Source organism: Berghia stephanieae, chromosome 1, assembly GCF_034508935.2.
Source record: "Berghia stephanieae isolate SIO BIC M18660-M18661 chromosome 1, UCSD_Bste_1.3, whole genome shotgun sequence".
Lineage (NCBI taxonomy): Eukaryota > Metazoa > Mollusca > Gastropoda > Nudibranchia > Aeolidiidae > Berghia > Berghia stephanieae.
Window position 1 is genome coordinate 72,289,603 of NC_088360.1, and position 17,279 is coordinate 72,306,881.

At 35.9% G+C, this 17,279-nt stretch overlaps 1 protein-coding gene across 3 annotated transcripts in view; it reads right to left on the reverse strand.

Annotated features, from left to right (window-relative positions):
- The window catches only part of LOC144956013 (inactive tyrosine-protein kinase 7-like), a 235,135-nt gene that overhangs the window by 53,105 nt on the left and 164,751 nt on the right, over positions 1-17,279 (reverse strand). For all 3 annotated transcript variants that reach the window (XM_078886304.1, XM_078886295.1, XM_078886311.1), the window contains one exon: positions 7,861-7,996. In XM_078886304.1, the coding sequence (XP_078742430.1) occupies positions 7,861-7,996 (136 nt within the window). The remainder of the gene's footprint in view (positions 1-7,860; positions 7,997-17,279) is intronic.

Consider the following 17,279-nt stretch of genomic DNA (forward strand, 5'->3'; position numbering starts at 1 on the left):
GGTAACTAAGTGTGTTTCAGCACATGATGTTCATGATGTGTTAATATTTGGGTAGATTTTTCAAGGTAAATTTTTTATTTTTCATTGAAATTTGCACGGTACCCTTATCTAATACGAGTATTAGTTGGCTGAATCATTTGATGGGAATACAATAACAGGGTAGACGTCTAATGTATTTTTAACATTGATAAACGTTGTTTTTCGTGATACGAGGGGAAAGTTAATTCTACTTAGTGAAATGACAGAATATTTAAAGTTTTTCTATCTAAATATTAAATACATGTTAAAATGAAAATAGTGTAAAAACAAAACAAAAACGAATGGATTCAATTTTGAAGTACAAGAAATATAAGGCGTGACTGATATTTTCATAGGGAATCGTTGAGAGAATTGCTCCGTCTCTCTCTCTCTCTCTCTCTCTCTCTCTCTCTCTCTCTCTCTCTCTCTCTCTCTCTCTCTATCTATCTATCTATCTTACCCTCTCTCTCTCTCTCTCTCTCTCTCTCTCTCTCTCCTTCTGTGTGTGTGTGTGTGTGTGCGCGCGCGCGCACTTATGAGATAGGTATGCACATAAAGAGAGAGAGAGAGAGAGAGAGAGAGGGGGGGGGGGGGGAGAGAGATTATTTTTGATAAATAATCAGAATGGCGATGCATCAGCAGAGTTTTTGTCAAGAAGTCAAAGAAAAAATTAAAATCAGTGAAGAGGAAAATAGAGAGGGATGGATTTCTGATGAAATGTGTCGTGTGTTTAGTGTAAGCATCAAGTTAGTTATAAATTCAACACGCATCAAGGAAGATAAATGCCGATACACATCATTACACACAAAGAGAACGAACACACACATTTCATCTATCCATAGGGTTCTTCTTTAATTGGCTCTGTCAGATCAATTTAATGCCAGAAAAACGTCAGGACGTAGACTAAAGACACGGCAAGTTTCAGCAACCCCATTAGCCTAAACAAGCAGGATTATTTCAGATTAGCAAAGGGGTAATCTGAGCACATGAAAATTTAGAATTTTCCGAGCAGATAAAAAGATGGATTTTGGAAATTCTAAACGAAAAATGAAAATGAAACAATTTGATGAGTGAAGGTCGCTGTCGTCGCTTGATGGGAAAGTAATGGGTAAATATGTGGGACGGAAGCGTAACTTGAATCCAACCCAAATCTACGTGCTAAAAGCAAGTTGCTATTCTAAGATTTTTCACCATGATTAACGAAAATAAATGGAAATGATATAAAGTAACGAAGATGGGAAAATCAACAAATTGTAGGAAGTCATGTAATGAAAACCGTGGATACAAAATAGTCTGCCCACAAAATTGAAAATGCACTTCTTCAAGCGATGGAACTTAAGTTAAAGGAACGATATTTCCAGGTAGTAGCTATTTCAGTGAAATGATTAAAACTAGTTTATAAATAATTTAAGTAAATAAACAAAGACTATAATAGTAAATGCAAAATTAAAAAGGACCTTTGGAGACTGTTAGTTGCTTCTAGATTGCTTGAAGAACATTAATTTAGGGTTGCATATAGGGGTAACATACAATTTGTAAACATTATTTGCAATCGGATATTTCAGATTTAATAATAAATACACAGGTGACCCAGCAAATTATGGAGTAGTTTGTGGAAGAGCAAAAAAATCCCTAATTCAGATACACATAAAGGCATAAAATGTTGATTTACCACGCACTTTAGAAGTTTCCAGCCAATTTTAAATTAGCTGACAAGCTCTGGATTTGCAATAAAAGGAAAGACAAGTTGGTCGTTCGAAATAGAGTATCGAAATCGAGATGAAGACATCCTCTTCTGATATTATGACAATTGACCCATTCCGCAATTTATTTTTTGCACTCATTCACCATTTGAAGATCGCCGCAAAGCAGCGTCAGGATGCGGTTTTCCAAAAGATGCTCGGGTTATTCTGGATTGTTAATGCCATGAATGCAACGACGGTTTCTATTGATGCAGGGAGGCTGTTTTTGGACAGGTTTTTGGATATAAGTCTGTTTGTAGCTGCTTAGTGCTTGTTTCTCTTCTTGTTTAGTCGTTTGTCTCCAGGAATCTTCTCTCTCTCGTCGCCAGATGAGAAAATATTCCTGTCCCAAGAAACAATGCGTTTTCAAGTCGACATCCATCTCGTGTGTCAAAAGATTTTACCTCATTTTCACTATCCATTTACTGATACACATTTGATTGGAGGGGGGGGGGGGGGGGGGGGTCAGAATGTAATCGACAGAACTCATAAGGACCTACAAGGACTGTGTGTGTTGAGAGAGTGCTGTCGCTTCTGTAGGTAGAACACTCACTTTGCAAAAAGTGAGTGGTAATTTTGATTATCACATTATAGTGATCTGGTATTCCTCATTAAAACGTGTTCTTGTCGTGCATTTGGGTGCTTTTTGTTTTGTAATAAATGAATAAATATATAATAATGTGCAATACTGTTTTCAATATTGACATAACACAATGCCACCCCGGTGATTCTTTGCAGTAAAATATCATAAGGAGCAAAATTCTATTACAAAGACAAGTGGCCTATTGACGTAGCATTGCATTGTTTATTCTATATTTGAAACATTGTTGACTTCATTATTCGCATTAGGTCTATTTTATCTACAATAGAAAATGTCCATTGTTGAATCCCATCCAGTATTCTTTTCATTTACCTTCTCTTATCTTCTCAAACTCTTGTTAGTTTGTTGTAGTAGATAGACACTCGGGATTGTATGACAAAGTTAATCATTTTCCAGCTATAAGACATCCAAGCCTGACACATCTGTCATGCCTTCTGGGTTTAGTTTGGTCAGCAAAGATTGCCAAATAGTTTTGGAAAAAAATGCCATAGTTGTAAGAGAGAGAGAGAGAGAGAGAGAGAGAGAGAGAGAGAGAGAGAGAGAGAGCGAGAGAGAGAGAGAGAGAGAGAGAGAGAGAGAGAGAGAGAGAGCGAGAGAGAGAGAGAGAGAGAGAGAGAGGTAATGAGATCAAATACTAAATTTATTAGAGCCATTTTAATGACTCATCTGTATAGTTACGAAGCTAAAAATAATCCTCATTTTCTTTTTTCCTCAGTAAGAGTTAGTTTGTTAATGGTGTTTTAAAATCTGATAAATTAATAATAATATGTACTTTGTGATAATTTGACTGGAGAGAAAATATTCCTTGCCCCCCCCCCCCCCTCCTCCCCCAACATACACACACAAATGCCACAATGTCCGACATAATTTTACGATTTACATATTATATTATACGTTTAAAAATTCTGAAATAGATCGTCAAACTGGCAACTCAATTGGTCAGCTCGTGGGATGCAGTCTGATGGAAGCAGGTAGGTAGATCTGGGCAGGTAAGAGGTGTCAAACCGGTGTAAACAAGCGATCCATTTTCACAAACATGACTGGCCCACACCAAATAATGTATCACCCTGTGGCTTTGTACTCTTCCTCACGAGTAAAGAGCTGTCTTTACATAGATTATGGTATAGTTGAGTACTACTGCGCTTTTATGAATCAACTATGAGTGAGTACTGGGTATTGAGTAGATGTTCTCATTAAGAGGGCAGTAGTTTAAGCGATGAATTTATGTTTTACATATACCGATTATAGTACAATTACTGCTGTCTTCGTGAGAATGACAATTAGGGAGTAGGGAGTGCTGATGTATCCTGTCTTGGTGAGTACACAGTGTACAGGAACAAGGGTTTTCACGTATCGTCTTGTACCAAAAAAAATGAGGAATTTTAGTGATCTATGATTATATTTTTATTTCCCGCTTGAAATTAGATTCCTCTACCCTCTCTCTCTCTCTCTCTCTCTCTCTCTCTCTCTCTCTCCCTCTCTCTCTCTCTCTCTCTCTCTCTCTCTCTCCTTTTAAAAATTTAGAGGAAACCGTGGTATTAGATTCTGAAAACTATAAAAGTATCATTTTAATTATTTGAACATGAAAACATCCCCACATAAATGAAAATTAGGATTATTTTTTAAGGACAAAATGATATTTTCGTTTTTCTTCAAGGCAAGCAACTGAATTCATTTAATAATCATATTTACTCATTTGCATACTATTCAATCGTTTATATATTTATTCGTGTATTTATGGATTTCTTTATACATTATTTTATTTATTCGTCAAAACAATATTTTTCAAACAATAAGTTTTTTCACAGTTTACGAGACGCGTTTATTTATCTATCGTTCTAAATTAACCTTTAATATTTACAAATTCAAAGTAAAGCAGACTAAGAGATCGTAGGAATAGGCCAGGTAGCTGATGTCACAATGATGTAAACAGTCAATCCAGTTCTTCAAACACACGTTCCACTTAACGCCAAGGAATTTATTACCATACTGGGATGTGAGTGTTTGGATCTGAAAACTCCACATAAAACGGGGTACGAAACAGATTTAGTCTATCTGTTTCTTAACCAGTTAACTGCAATACTCTGGAAAAATACGTATTTCAAAATTAGACCAGAAAACTCTTCCTTCAAATATCGATATCGAGTTAAATGACCTTCCTCTTGGCAAAAACTCTTTAACCTGGTACTTCGCGAAGTCTTTCTATCTATCTGCCCACCCACCCATCCATCCATCCATCCATCCATCCATCCATTTATCTATCTATCTATCTATCTATCTACCTACCCATCTATCTACCTATCTATCTATTGATTTATCGATCTACCTACCTACCTATCTATATATCTATCCATCCATACAAACTACATCTATCCAACCAACCAATATACCTACCTACTTACCTACCTATGTATTATGTTTGTATGTATTTATCTATCTATCTATTGATTTATCTATCTATCTATCTATCTATATATCTATCTATCTATTTATCTATCTATCTATCTATCTATCTATCTATATATCTATCTATCTATTTATCTATCTATCTATCTATCTATCTATCTATCTATTTATCTATCTATCTATCTATCTATCTATCTATCTACCTATCTATTCCCCACCCTTAACTACACTTTAATCGCAACCATAAACATTGTCATGTACGTAACAACAATGACAGTAATTATGATGAAACCAATAAGTCTATCGTTACTCTGAAATCATCGCCAACCTTTAACATTGCAAGTGAATAAAACCTTAATGACAGTATTGCCATTTTAAAAAAAACAAAACACAACACGTATTTAGACATTTGGCCAGAAAACTCATCCTTCAGATATCGATCGATTGAAATGACCCTCATCCTCCCAAAATCTCACAAACCTGAAACTACCGTGAAGTCACAGATTTGAGAGTTTTTGCCATGATGAGGGTCATTTCAATCTATCGATATTTGAAGAAAAAGTATTTGGCCAGAATTTTTATAATGTGTTTTTTTTTTAGAGCACGACCAAGTAACTGATTCCTACGGTAACCGCTTCACTTGAATAACCTTAATGATAACCGATTTAGCCTAAATGGCTGCTGGTTTTACTGAATAAACTTAATGAGAAATTCACCACGGGGTAAATGACAATTCATAAATTTCCAATCAAAAACCTATGACTTCGAGATAAAACTTAAAACTCGGTTGAGTAACTCATCCGTTGTATCTATTAACCCTTTATAGACCGAGTTCCAGTGTTATTCATAATCTATTATTTTTGATATTATTATTATTATTATTTATTATTATTATTATTATTATTATTATTATTTATTATTATTATTATTATTATTATTATTATTATTATATTATTATTATTATTATTATATTATTATTATTATTATATATTATTATTATTATTATTATTATTATTATTATTATATTATTTGTTATTATTATTATTGTTATATTATTATCATATTGTTATTATATTATTTTTTATTATTAATTATTATTATTATTATTATTATTATTATTATTATTATTATTATTATTATTATTATTATTATTATTATTATATTATTATTATTATTATTATTATTATTATTATTATTATTATTATTATTATTATTATTATATTATTATTCATTTTTTTTATTCTTTTCATTCTTCTTCTTCTTCTTCTTCTTTCTTCTTCTTCTTCTTCTTCTTCTTCTTCTTTTTTTATTATTATTATTATTATTATTATTAATTATTATTATTAATTATTATTATATATATCATCATCATCATGATCATCCTCATCATCATCATCATCATCATCATTATCATTATTATTATTATTGTCGTCGTTTATATAAAACACCCGATATTGCTGTTTTCTCTAAGAAAGCATTAAAAGCAAGGGAATTCGGGTTTAGGTAAAGACCAAATCGCATCACCTTTAGTGTTCTTGTGGTCTGATAATCAGATAAATAAAGAAGTGAAATAATTTGTATAAAAACAAGTCTCGCCCTTTGAAGATTAAAGATCAGCAATCCTTCAATAACATTGAGATGTGACAGTCGTGAATATTATTACCATGCATGGCTACTTCACGAATCGTTGTGAATATAGTGATGATAATTATTTCTGAATAATATCGCTTGATATAATCTCGTTTAAACTAGGCCTATGTAAAATCGCTACATTAAAAAAAAAATCTTATGAAACCATCGCTTTTTTTGTCTCCAATTAATAAGAAGTCGGCGGCAATAGCGTTGATCATAATCTGTCTCTCGTGTTCAATTACAAATTTATACCGTGACAAAAATCAACGACTTGTTCAACATATCAATGGGAATTTAAGTGTCGTAATAACACAGATCAATGAGCAGGAAAACAAAATCTATCCAAAAAGCTTACACCAAGAGCTTAACACGAATGAGATACACCGTTGAACACGAGTATCGGTTTATCAAAAATGTGTACAGTTGCGTACAGCAATTTAAAATTCATAGATTAACCAGTTACCTGCCGAATCTAGAAAGACACGTATTTAGAAATTTGGTCAGATAATTCGCCTTTCAAATATCCCGCGAGGTCCCAGTTTTGAGAGTTTTAGCCAAGATGAGGGTCATTCAAATCGATCGATATTTGAAAGACGAGTTTTCTGGCCAAATTTCCAAATACTTGTCGTTTCATAGTAAGATAAAGAACTGAACAAGTGTGTATGAAAGGTGCCAGACAAAGCAAGAAAGACAAACACAAGTAAAAAGATCATCCCAAAAAATCAGTCAACCTCTACTGTGGATCGATCCTCAGACCTTCTGATTACCGGTTCGATCCACAGTAGAGGTCGACTGATTTTTTGGGGATGATTTTATTCTTGTATTTTTCTTTCTGTCTTTGTCTGGCACCTTTCATACACACTCGTTCAGTTCTTTATCTTACATCGGTGTCTGCTCCTTGATTTCTTAATTTGATATATCCATAGTACGGCAGTTAACTGGTTAAAGAGCATCCAATACAAATCATATCAATCCCTGTTTATTGATGAAAGACAATATCTAGCACAAACTTGACATTTTCATAACTTTTCAAATTACACGAGTGCCCCCCCCCCCCCCCCACGTAACCTCCAGATGTTCTTGATGCCAATGATACAACTTTGAGCCGCCAACAGCGAGATCCGATCAGGACTTGCTGATTGGAATCTGATTGCTGCACTGTGTACAACTAAACTACCAAACCGCCCAGGGTAACGTGGGTTTGCAAAGGAGTCACATAGGGGTGTTTCTTTTTTAAGAAACCCGCCGAAACCCTCCGAAACCTGCCGAAACCCGCCGAAAACCATCGTCTCAGGTTCACTCCCCACTGGTGTATACTTCCCTGAGTCTCATTTTCACTCCCCACTGTCTACTTCCCATAACTTTGCCGGATATTGACGAGTTTCGTCGGGTTTCGTAAAAAAGAAATACAGATCAGATAGAAGATAAACGAATGAAGCGATAAGGTGGTGAGAGACCTACCTGAATTGGTTATTGTACCAGATGATGGTGGGTTCAGGTTTGCCTGATACTTGGCACCTCAGAGTGATGTTGGCACCTACTTGCACCTCAGACTTCTTTGGCCGTTTTAGCACCACAGATGACGTCTTGGACAGCCCTAGTAGGATGACAAAACAGTAGATTTTATTGAGAATAAAAAAATGTCGATGATACAAATAAGCATATTAATATAATAATATGGACTCTGTCAACAATACCATCATACTCGATGCGCTTTACAATGCATCATTTAATTCTCCGAGCAGTCTATTTGGATTCTAGTTTCCATTTGAAATAGTACAAGTCGCCCGACAGGCGCCCTATATTTGTATATGCTTGTATAATATCTTAAGCCACTATATATTGCGCAGACACACACAAAGAGAAATTATAAATATAATATGTATGTATGATTGTGTGAAAAGATATATATATATATATATATATATATATATATATAGAGAGAGAGAGAGAGAGAGAGAGAGAGGTGTGTGTGTGTGTGTGTGTGTGTGTGAGAGAGAGAGAGAGAGAGAGAGAGAGAGAGAGAGAAAACGGCTCAAATCCTTTTTGGGGGATGATAAAAATCTCAACAAAATTAAATATAAGACACAAATAAACAAAATAATAACACCTAGGCTCTTTGATTTGAATCTACAAAATGATGACAAGAACTCTCTAGCTATGATTCTTTTTATATAAACTCTGGCTTTCCCCCCTAACACTCCATGGAATTGAGGGGTGTATATCGTGGGGTATTTGCCATTATGTTGTATTTGCATTTTTGTAGTTTTGAGAAAATGGCATTTGAAAGTTTGAAGTGCTCTCATAAATCAGGATTTTGACCAATTGCTCTGTAAATCTGAATGAACATTGGATGTATGTTGCACTAAAGCGTGAAATGCCATTTCAATCAACCGAGGCATTCAATTTGCTGTAAATGGACTTTAAAATTATACAACAATATGGCAAACACATTTGTGTCTAACTTTCAGGGCCACGGTGTCTTATTTGCACATAGGACAATATGGCATATTCATTTATGTCAGACTGGGTATTGTTTGATATGATATAAAGTTGTATTTGCACATACAACATTATGGCATAACACGATCCATGCTGATTTTACATGAGAGGGGGATAATACTGTTGTATGTGTAGATAAGACAATGTGGCACATTTTATATATATCGAAAGGATGCAGTTTGAGATTAATTTCGTCTCATTTGCAAATACAACGTTATAACTCTGAAATCAATTGGACTCGGCATAACACAGAAATTAATTAAAAAACAAAGCACTGGTTCTGTGTTTGATTTTTTATACTGATTATCATATGTTTATAGTTTTGAACCATTCGGATTCATTGTCATCTAATAAAACAAGTCATTGCATCTATTATAATATAAACAGGTTATTATCAACATGCATTGGGGTATATTGAATTATGGAACTTTAAAAGGTAAATATAAGAAGTATAGGTAAATTTGTAAATAAAAAGTAAAGGAAATGACAGGTTGAAATGTTACTTTATACATTGGTAGTCGTGAAAAATTATTTGGATAATTACTACAAAATCATTTAATATCATTATAATCATTTCAGAAGATTTGTTTATATAGATGAATTCTATAAACTATCTAAAGAACGTCGTCTTCGTCCGTGCTAGAATCATCAACATCACGTGATTGGGTGACGTCAATAAGTTCTGTCACCGAGCTGAGGTTTTCGAAATATGGAACAAAATCCTCAGGGATGACTCCAATGGAACACAGAGAAGTCAGATCCCTTTTCTTGGCGTCAGAGATTGAGAGGCGAGCTGGGTATTTATCCATAGGTTTGCTAATAGCAGCTCGCCCTCTTTGAGCCTTTTTAGTAACTTTCATTTGTCGAAATGTCTCTTCGTTAATGTCCTCCTTGAAATATACAAAGTCTGGTTCGTTTCTATTGAAATGAAACCATTTCGTTTTTAACCATCTTATTTGACGACCACTAATGTCTTTCTTTGTATTTTTTAAGTAATCAGATGCGAAGGTTTTATAATCCAAAAAATCTGAATGCCTCATAGTTGTGACATGGTAGGGGCGTCCTGGTCGTGATAGTCTAAAGATGTTCAGCCACTCAGATGGAATGAAAACTTCGGATTTTGCCTTTTGTGTTTCAATGGCTGCATGCATTGAATCCACTTCCATTTGGGAGTGGCCTGATTCCATAAATTTAAGGTCAATCACCGAAATGGGGCTTTCGTTAGAGGAAACAAAATAGTGTAAGGCAGAGATGACAGCCGCATTGCGATTTTGACCTCCACACGTGTCACAGTAGAAAACGACATGCTTCACGTGATCTGGTAGACCATTCAGGTATTTGATTAGAATAGTTGCCACTTCACTGGAACCTTTTTGTCCGCTGGTTTCATTCCAAAAGTAGCAAAAGCCTTCTCCATACACCCATTGAATAGATACAAAAGTTATAACAGTTAAGTTTTCTCTTGTAATACAAAAGGCCAACAAGCCCTGATGGAGCTTGAAGTACCTTTTCCATATCAAAGGTGCACGCAACAAAGCTTGGATCGACCTTTGCCCGTTGTTTGTCGTGTTCTTTAGCAGCCCTGATATCTCTTTTCCGGTTTTGATGTTCTTGGTATTCATGCTTAATTTTATCATTGGGCTTTGCACAACGGTCATGAATGCGACATGTTTTGCATTGATCTTTCTGTGGTTTATGGAATGACAGATTAAACTCCTGATTAAAAGTCTTTCGATATACTTGCTGACTTACAACAGATGGGCGCACAGAATTTTCAAGTGAGCTGACATAGTCTAAATACAGCTTATACATTTTTTTGATGTTCAAGGATGTGTCCAAATAACGTTTCTTCGACTGTTTTCGACAGTAGTGTGACTCCAGCGTAGGGAAAGAGTCAATGTGCGACTGTACAGCCTTCGTGGCAGCCCCGGAAGTCTTGTTGTGTGGGCTGTGTTTTCCACGATTGTCAGATACAGACTGTATTGGTCCCATTCGTTGCTTTTTCAGAGGACCGTTGACGGATTGATCGCTTATATCAAGAGTCTGAAGAAAAAATCTTTTGCATACTCTGATTTTTTCACTTAGCAGATCCACGTTTGGAAAAAAATACTTCCTGGAGGCCATTTTTCGACTTTTCTTGTGTCTTTCTGGTTTGGTTTCCAGTACATACTGGCAAATAAAATCGTGCTTTCTCTCTCTTGAATCAATGTTCCAATACAACTCATGAATCTCATTCCGCCTTTCTAATGATATCTTTTCATTGCACTTAAACTTGCAGTTGTCACATTGAGATGCTTTAACTGACCTCGGAGGCACCGTTTTGCCTTTGGCAGATACATAGGCTTTCCCAGTCACACAAAGCATTTTCCTCACACTTTTCTTCCATTTTTTTGGCTCTCTCATCCTTTTACGTGTTGCCTTTTTTGGGGTGTCTGTTATTGAATATGGGATATCAACAACAGATGGCTGTTCATTGATTGCAGTAATAGAGGGTTCGTCAGGGTTAGTTGTGGCTGAAGTAGTCGGTTGGTTGATGGTGGTAGTGGCTGAAGTAGTCGGTTGGTTGATGGTGGTAGTGGCTTTTCTCTTTGATTTCGTATCATGGTCTACCAGAAGCCCAACACCTCGGTCGTTTGTGGGTCAACCCCACCCCCCCTCCCCCTCCCCTGCCTCACTAATTGATTCCTGAGCGTTGAGATGGTGACGGAACTATTACATACAAGACCTTGCAGTCGAGTCGGCAGGGCTTTTGGGTTACACAATCACTATTTACCCATCGGTCAGCGGTACTCTTTGATGTATACAACACTCACCGCCTTTACGCAAAGCCGCCTGCCCATAAATCAAGAGATGGTCTCCTAACTGTTCACAAGCGAACTGTCAAACGAGCAATCGATGATTGGATAAGAATCTCAAGATCTCATATAATAACGTAAGTTTTGGAGAGGTGATATCCCCCCACCCGTCATCGGACAGAACTTTCATTGCGTTATATCTATAAGCTCCGCCTCCTCTTTCTTCCGGACTGACGAGATTGCTGCTTCGGCGTGTAACTATAACTCCGTAATAAGATGGAATGCCGATGTCATAAAGTCATTTACAACATTATGCACCCTGTGACCCACCCCACAAACGAGACATTTTTGTCTTATGTGCCGAATACAACATTTTCATGGTCATTTCAAGGAATTTCCTAAATGCCACATTGTCCTATATGCAGATAAGACGATGGAGTCCTGACACATTATAATGAAACGTTATTGCTATCGTTGTGTGCCACACTGTTGTATTTTCATATACAACAGTATGGCACACGGGAAGTTAACAAAAGTTCCAAAAAAAATTGTGCCATATTGTTGCATGTGCTAATACAACAATAGTGCTATTTACTGGAAGGTACTAGGAAATGGTTATATTGTTGTATTTGAAAGATAAGACATCGTGGCAAAATTAAATTCAAATACAACATTAACGACAATTTGTGATATGCAAATAAGACAAAAAATATTTTAACATTTTTTCATAACTCAAAAACTATTAATCCAATCGCATTGCCGATTACAGAGAATAAAGATTGACTTAAGAAAATACCATTCACATGGAAATCCCAAAAATGACAAAATGTTGAATACAACATTATGGCAAATACCCACGATATTATAAAGTGTTTCTATACATTGTACGCGGTATGTGGCATTTAACAACTGTACAGTATCGAGTGTTCAATTGTTTCCACCTGCTGGTCTATAAAGCTATTCTACTCCGCACATCAAAGCCCAATGTTTATTTGTTACCATAGTATTCGCAGCTGTTTCCGTTTTAAAGATCAGCTGACAAAATTGATCTATAGATGAACAACTTTTCTGTTTTAATACCATGAAAGAAATGGTGATTTAAAAAAAAAAATTAATTGAGAAAAACAAAAAGTTTCCTTTTTTATAGAAATAAATAAATATTTTACAGGGTCAAATGCATTTTTACAGTAACTTAGTACAAGACTGAAATGAAAATAAGACGAAACCTCTGGTTTAGCCTGTATAGTAATAATAATATAACAACTGCCACCCCTCTTTGTCTCTATTAAATACAGATCCAAAGTGATATCAGGCCGATGATGTGGCAAAGAACCAACTAGTTTATGGTGTTATGTTTTATTCAATTTAACCCCTACGTATTCTTAGATTTTCTTAGATATGATGTTAAGATGATTAGGAATAGAAGTTTTATAACCGAATTCGATAACTTATTGACCTGAAGATAAGACCTATAGGAAAATATATATTGATAAATAGGTAGATAGATAGATAGATAGATAGATAGATAGATAGATAGATAGATAGATAGATAGATAGATAGATAGATAGATAGATAGATAGATAGATAGACAAATAAATAGATTGATTGATTTATACAAAAGAGAGAGAGAAAGAGAGGGAGAGAGAGAGAGAGAGAGAGAGAGAGAGAGAGAGAGAGAGAGGGGGGGGGAGGGGAAATGCGGCAATAAACAGAAACAAAAACACAACCCAAAATAAAAATGTTAAATATCTCAGTTTAAAGAGAAGAAAATGAATGAGTACGTCGAACAGCGAACTAGATCGTTAGCTCACTGTTTATGCGAAGCTTATGGAATCCACAGGAAAGAAGTAGAGAGAACTGACAGCATGGGATTCCCAAGAGAGACTAAGGTTTCATACACATCAAGGATACAACACAAGCCACTATAGCCTTCACGAAACGACTAGATTTACACGTCTCCCAAGTCACCATCAAGTTTCAATAATTTTGGGTTGAGATTCTTGCTGAAGTAAGAGTTGTCAGATTGGTTTATAAACATTTGTATTATTGTTTCTATAAAATTTACTGTCAGTGGTAAATGCATTTAATGTCGGTTTGTAGGAATGATTATCAATTATCAATCTCAGTTTCATGGTTTCTTGTTACCCTTATTTCAATATTTCAAAAACGCAAGGTTTGTTGTTAACTAGATCAGATCAACCAAAAGTTCCGGGCTATTTTATTTTATTTTTCATTAAGAGCGATTCCTAAATGAAGTGACCAATACTCATAGTAATAGAGCAGTAAAGTTAGGTGCCCCAAACGTAAACAATAACAAGTTGCTAGTGATTTCCGTTAGGGACCGGAATAATTTACGCACAATATAGGTCTCCCAATTTTGTAGTTTGAGTTGTAGGCAATACACTTTCAGTATTGAAAATATGTTTACATAAAATCTAACAATTGCAGAAATAATAATATAAGGCTAAATTATTATGAAAATCAGGCTCCAAATAATTCTCGTTTTGTTCACACCAGCGCAATAATTTGCTCTGGTCTAAAAATAGATAGACTGTAACTTTTGATAAATTTTAGAAAATTTTACCTTTTGTTCCATAAAATATCCATATCTAGACATTATTTGATGCATGATCGAGTATTTATGAATATGTGTTTCTTTTGCCACCTAACAGCCAAATTTTAAAGGTTATTTTTTTCTATTATTTACATTGGAACGTGAGCTGTCAAGACAGGAACATGTGGTTTGCCACGTGCTTCTCGACCTTTGTTTACGTTTGGGGCACCTAACTTTACTGCTCTATACTAAACGACTGCTAGTTGGACTGTAAATAGTGATTTGAAAAAATGAATATAACAGCTTTGAAATAGAATAAGATATCAAACACGGAATGTTTTGGGCTCAAAACTCTTCGTCAGTCAATAACAAACAAAAAATACAACAAAAAACAAAACCTCAAAAGCATTAATGCACATCTACATACAAGACGTGTCAGACACTTGTCTGCTGTCTGTCTGTCTTGTAAGTGATGTATTACTGTTTTATTTATTGTTTTTGTTTTGACTGAAGAAGGGTTTTGAGCCCGAAAGGTTCCGTGATGGATATTTTGTTCTTTTTCGAAGCTGTTATATTCATTTTTATTCATGACTCAAAGCTTTAGATAAGGCTGATTTCCATGAAGAGTTATGCAAACGTTTTGCTATAACTTTAAGATGAAGTCCCCACTCACTGTTCAGAACCTGGTCTTAGGCACCCAAGTGGTCTCCTCAAGAGAAAGATTGCCATGGCCCTGAATTCAAGATATCTCCCTAACGCCATGAGGTAGTCTCGAATATCACTCCAGCGCCTCGATAGTTGCATCTTTTGTTTTCTATCTTGTAAGTATATTTGCAGGGCTGATAACAAGACGCAATGGTAAGTTTGACTTTGCATTGCTGCAATGAGAGCTTTTTGTTTTTAGTTTATTTTTATATATATTATAGCGCAATATCCACTAAACGTGCTCAAAGCGCTTTACAAGGCGAACAGCAACAATTAACATTTAGGACGGGACATGACGTCTGTTAGGCGATAATACAATTTTTTCCGGACAGAGACAACGCTGTTAACGGGCAGGTACTCATTTTACACCTGAGTACGGTGAGAGAATGTGAATAAAGAGTAAAGAGCTTTCTCCAAGGACTCAACTCTGCGCCGAGCAAGGCTCGAACTCAGGACCTTCCGATCCGAAAGCGAGTTTCATACTACAAGACCGCATAGCCGCAATGGACGATATTTTGCGCTGATCTGATTTCCATTATAACAATGAATGAGACCAAAACAAGTTGGGTTATTAGACCTGTAAATAAGTACACGTATGTAGAATCCCATGGCCTTGACTGGACTATGATCTAGTTATAAAAGGAACCCTTCGTATTTCAATCCCATTTTAAGGAGCGCATGGAAGTCAGAGACCGTAAATGTATGCATTAAATAGAATTATCCACCAGTGGGAGGTCGAATAATTTGATAAATAACTGGAGACCACTGATTAAGGTTAATGGACGGGGGATACCAGCTCATCAGAATCTAACTACTATTTCCCTATTTACTGTCTTTTCTCATCCATCAATGCAACGGGGGCTCAAGGGGCAAGGGGGTGCTGGGTTGATAGACAACGGTTCTAAAACTGGCTAGACAAACATTAGCAGACTCTGGTTGGCAATGTAACCATCAGACGGTGGCGCCTATTGAGTAGATCCAATAATCATCATCATCATCGGGCTGAAATGTTGTTTGATTGGGTCGCGGTGGGTCTGTCATGTCATACAGGAAGGTCCAGGAAGCATCGGGTTGAGTTACGTCCCTTGGATATTCATAAATAATTTCACACAATTCCCTCGTTGTTTCTTGGATTTCGTTCCATTCTAAAAACCTTTTCGTTTCTCTCTTTTGAAAATTTTGTCATTTCGGTTGATACTGAGATATACCGACATCGCATTATGTTTCCGACATAAGTAGACCACTTTGCTTTACTTTCTTGAAAATATGATTGCATGGAAAAATATTTTCGGGGGGGGGGGGGGGGGGGGACTATTGGGATGGAATGGGTAGCTTTGATATCAGGCTGCATTGTCTTTCATTAACCAAATCAAACCACTAAAAAAAAGAGCATGGTGGTCTCAAAGAATGACAACAACACGACCGTTCACTTATCAAGTAAAGGAGACTCCATCAAACAAGTTTAGGCACAATCATTATCCATGGCGAAAGTGATATAGAGGATATAAAACAAAGAATAGCTATAGACAATAATGTGTTTCATAAAATGCGTCCTGTTGTGTCAAACAAAAACCTAAATTTGAAGTTAAGAATGAAAGTAGTACCCTTTTATACGGTTGGGAAATGTGGTCGCTTGACAAAGAATGTACTAGGAGATTAGAGGCATTTGAGATGCGGATGTTGAGGTTATCATGGACAGCAAGAATACGAACGAGGAAATGTTGGTGACGGTGCGAAAAAGAAGAATATTGATAGATACCATCAGAAAGAGGCAGTTACGGTTTCTGGGACATGTGTGGAGAAGAGACGGAAAAGAAAAGTTTGTAACATCTGGCATGATCGAAGGATAGCGAGTTAGAGGAAGACAGAGAATGATATATTTAAATAACCAAAGTTTTAAAAGCAAAGCAGACTTCATGCGCACCGCAGAGGATCGTGATACACGGAGACACTGACCGGCAACGTGCTCAAGAGTACAAGCCACGATGGATGATGATGATCTTAACAATTACTTCCATGTTTGAACGTTTCTGCCAAGATGATGGACATTTAAATTGATCAATATTTGAAGAACAGGTTTTCTGACCAAATGTTTAAACACACTTTTCTCCAGAGTACAACAGTTAACTGGTGAATTTATCTTAGAATAACCTGTAAGAATTACAGAAAAATATATAGATAGTAAAGAAACCCGCAGACTCCATCGCTTAGGATGTATTCGTAAATAACGAAAAACTAGGCCTGAATACAATTAACATTTCCAAAACAAACCCCTGAGGATTAGCAAGAATCCCGGGCGTTTTCATAGAAAACATCATCTGCA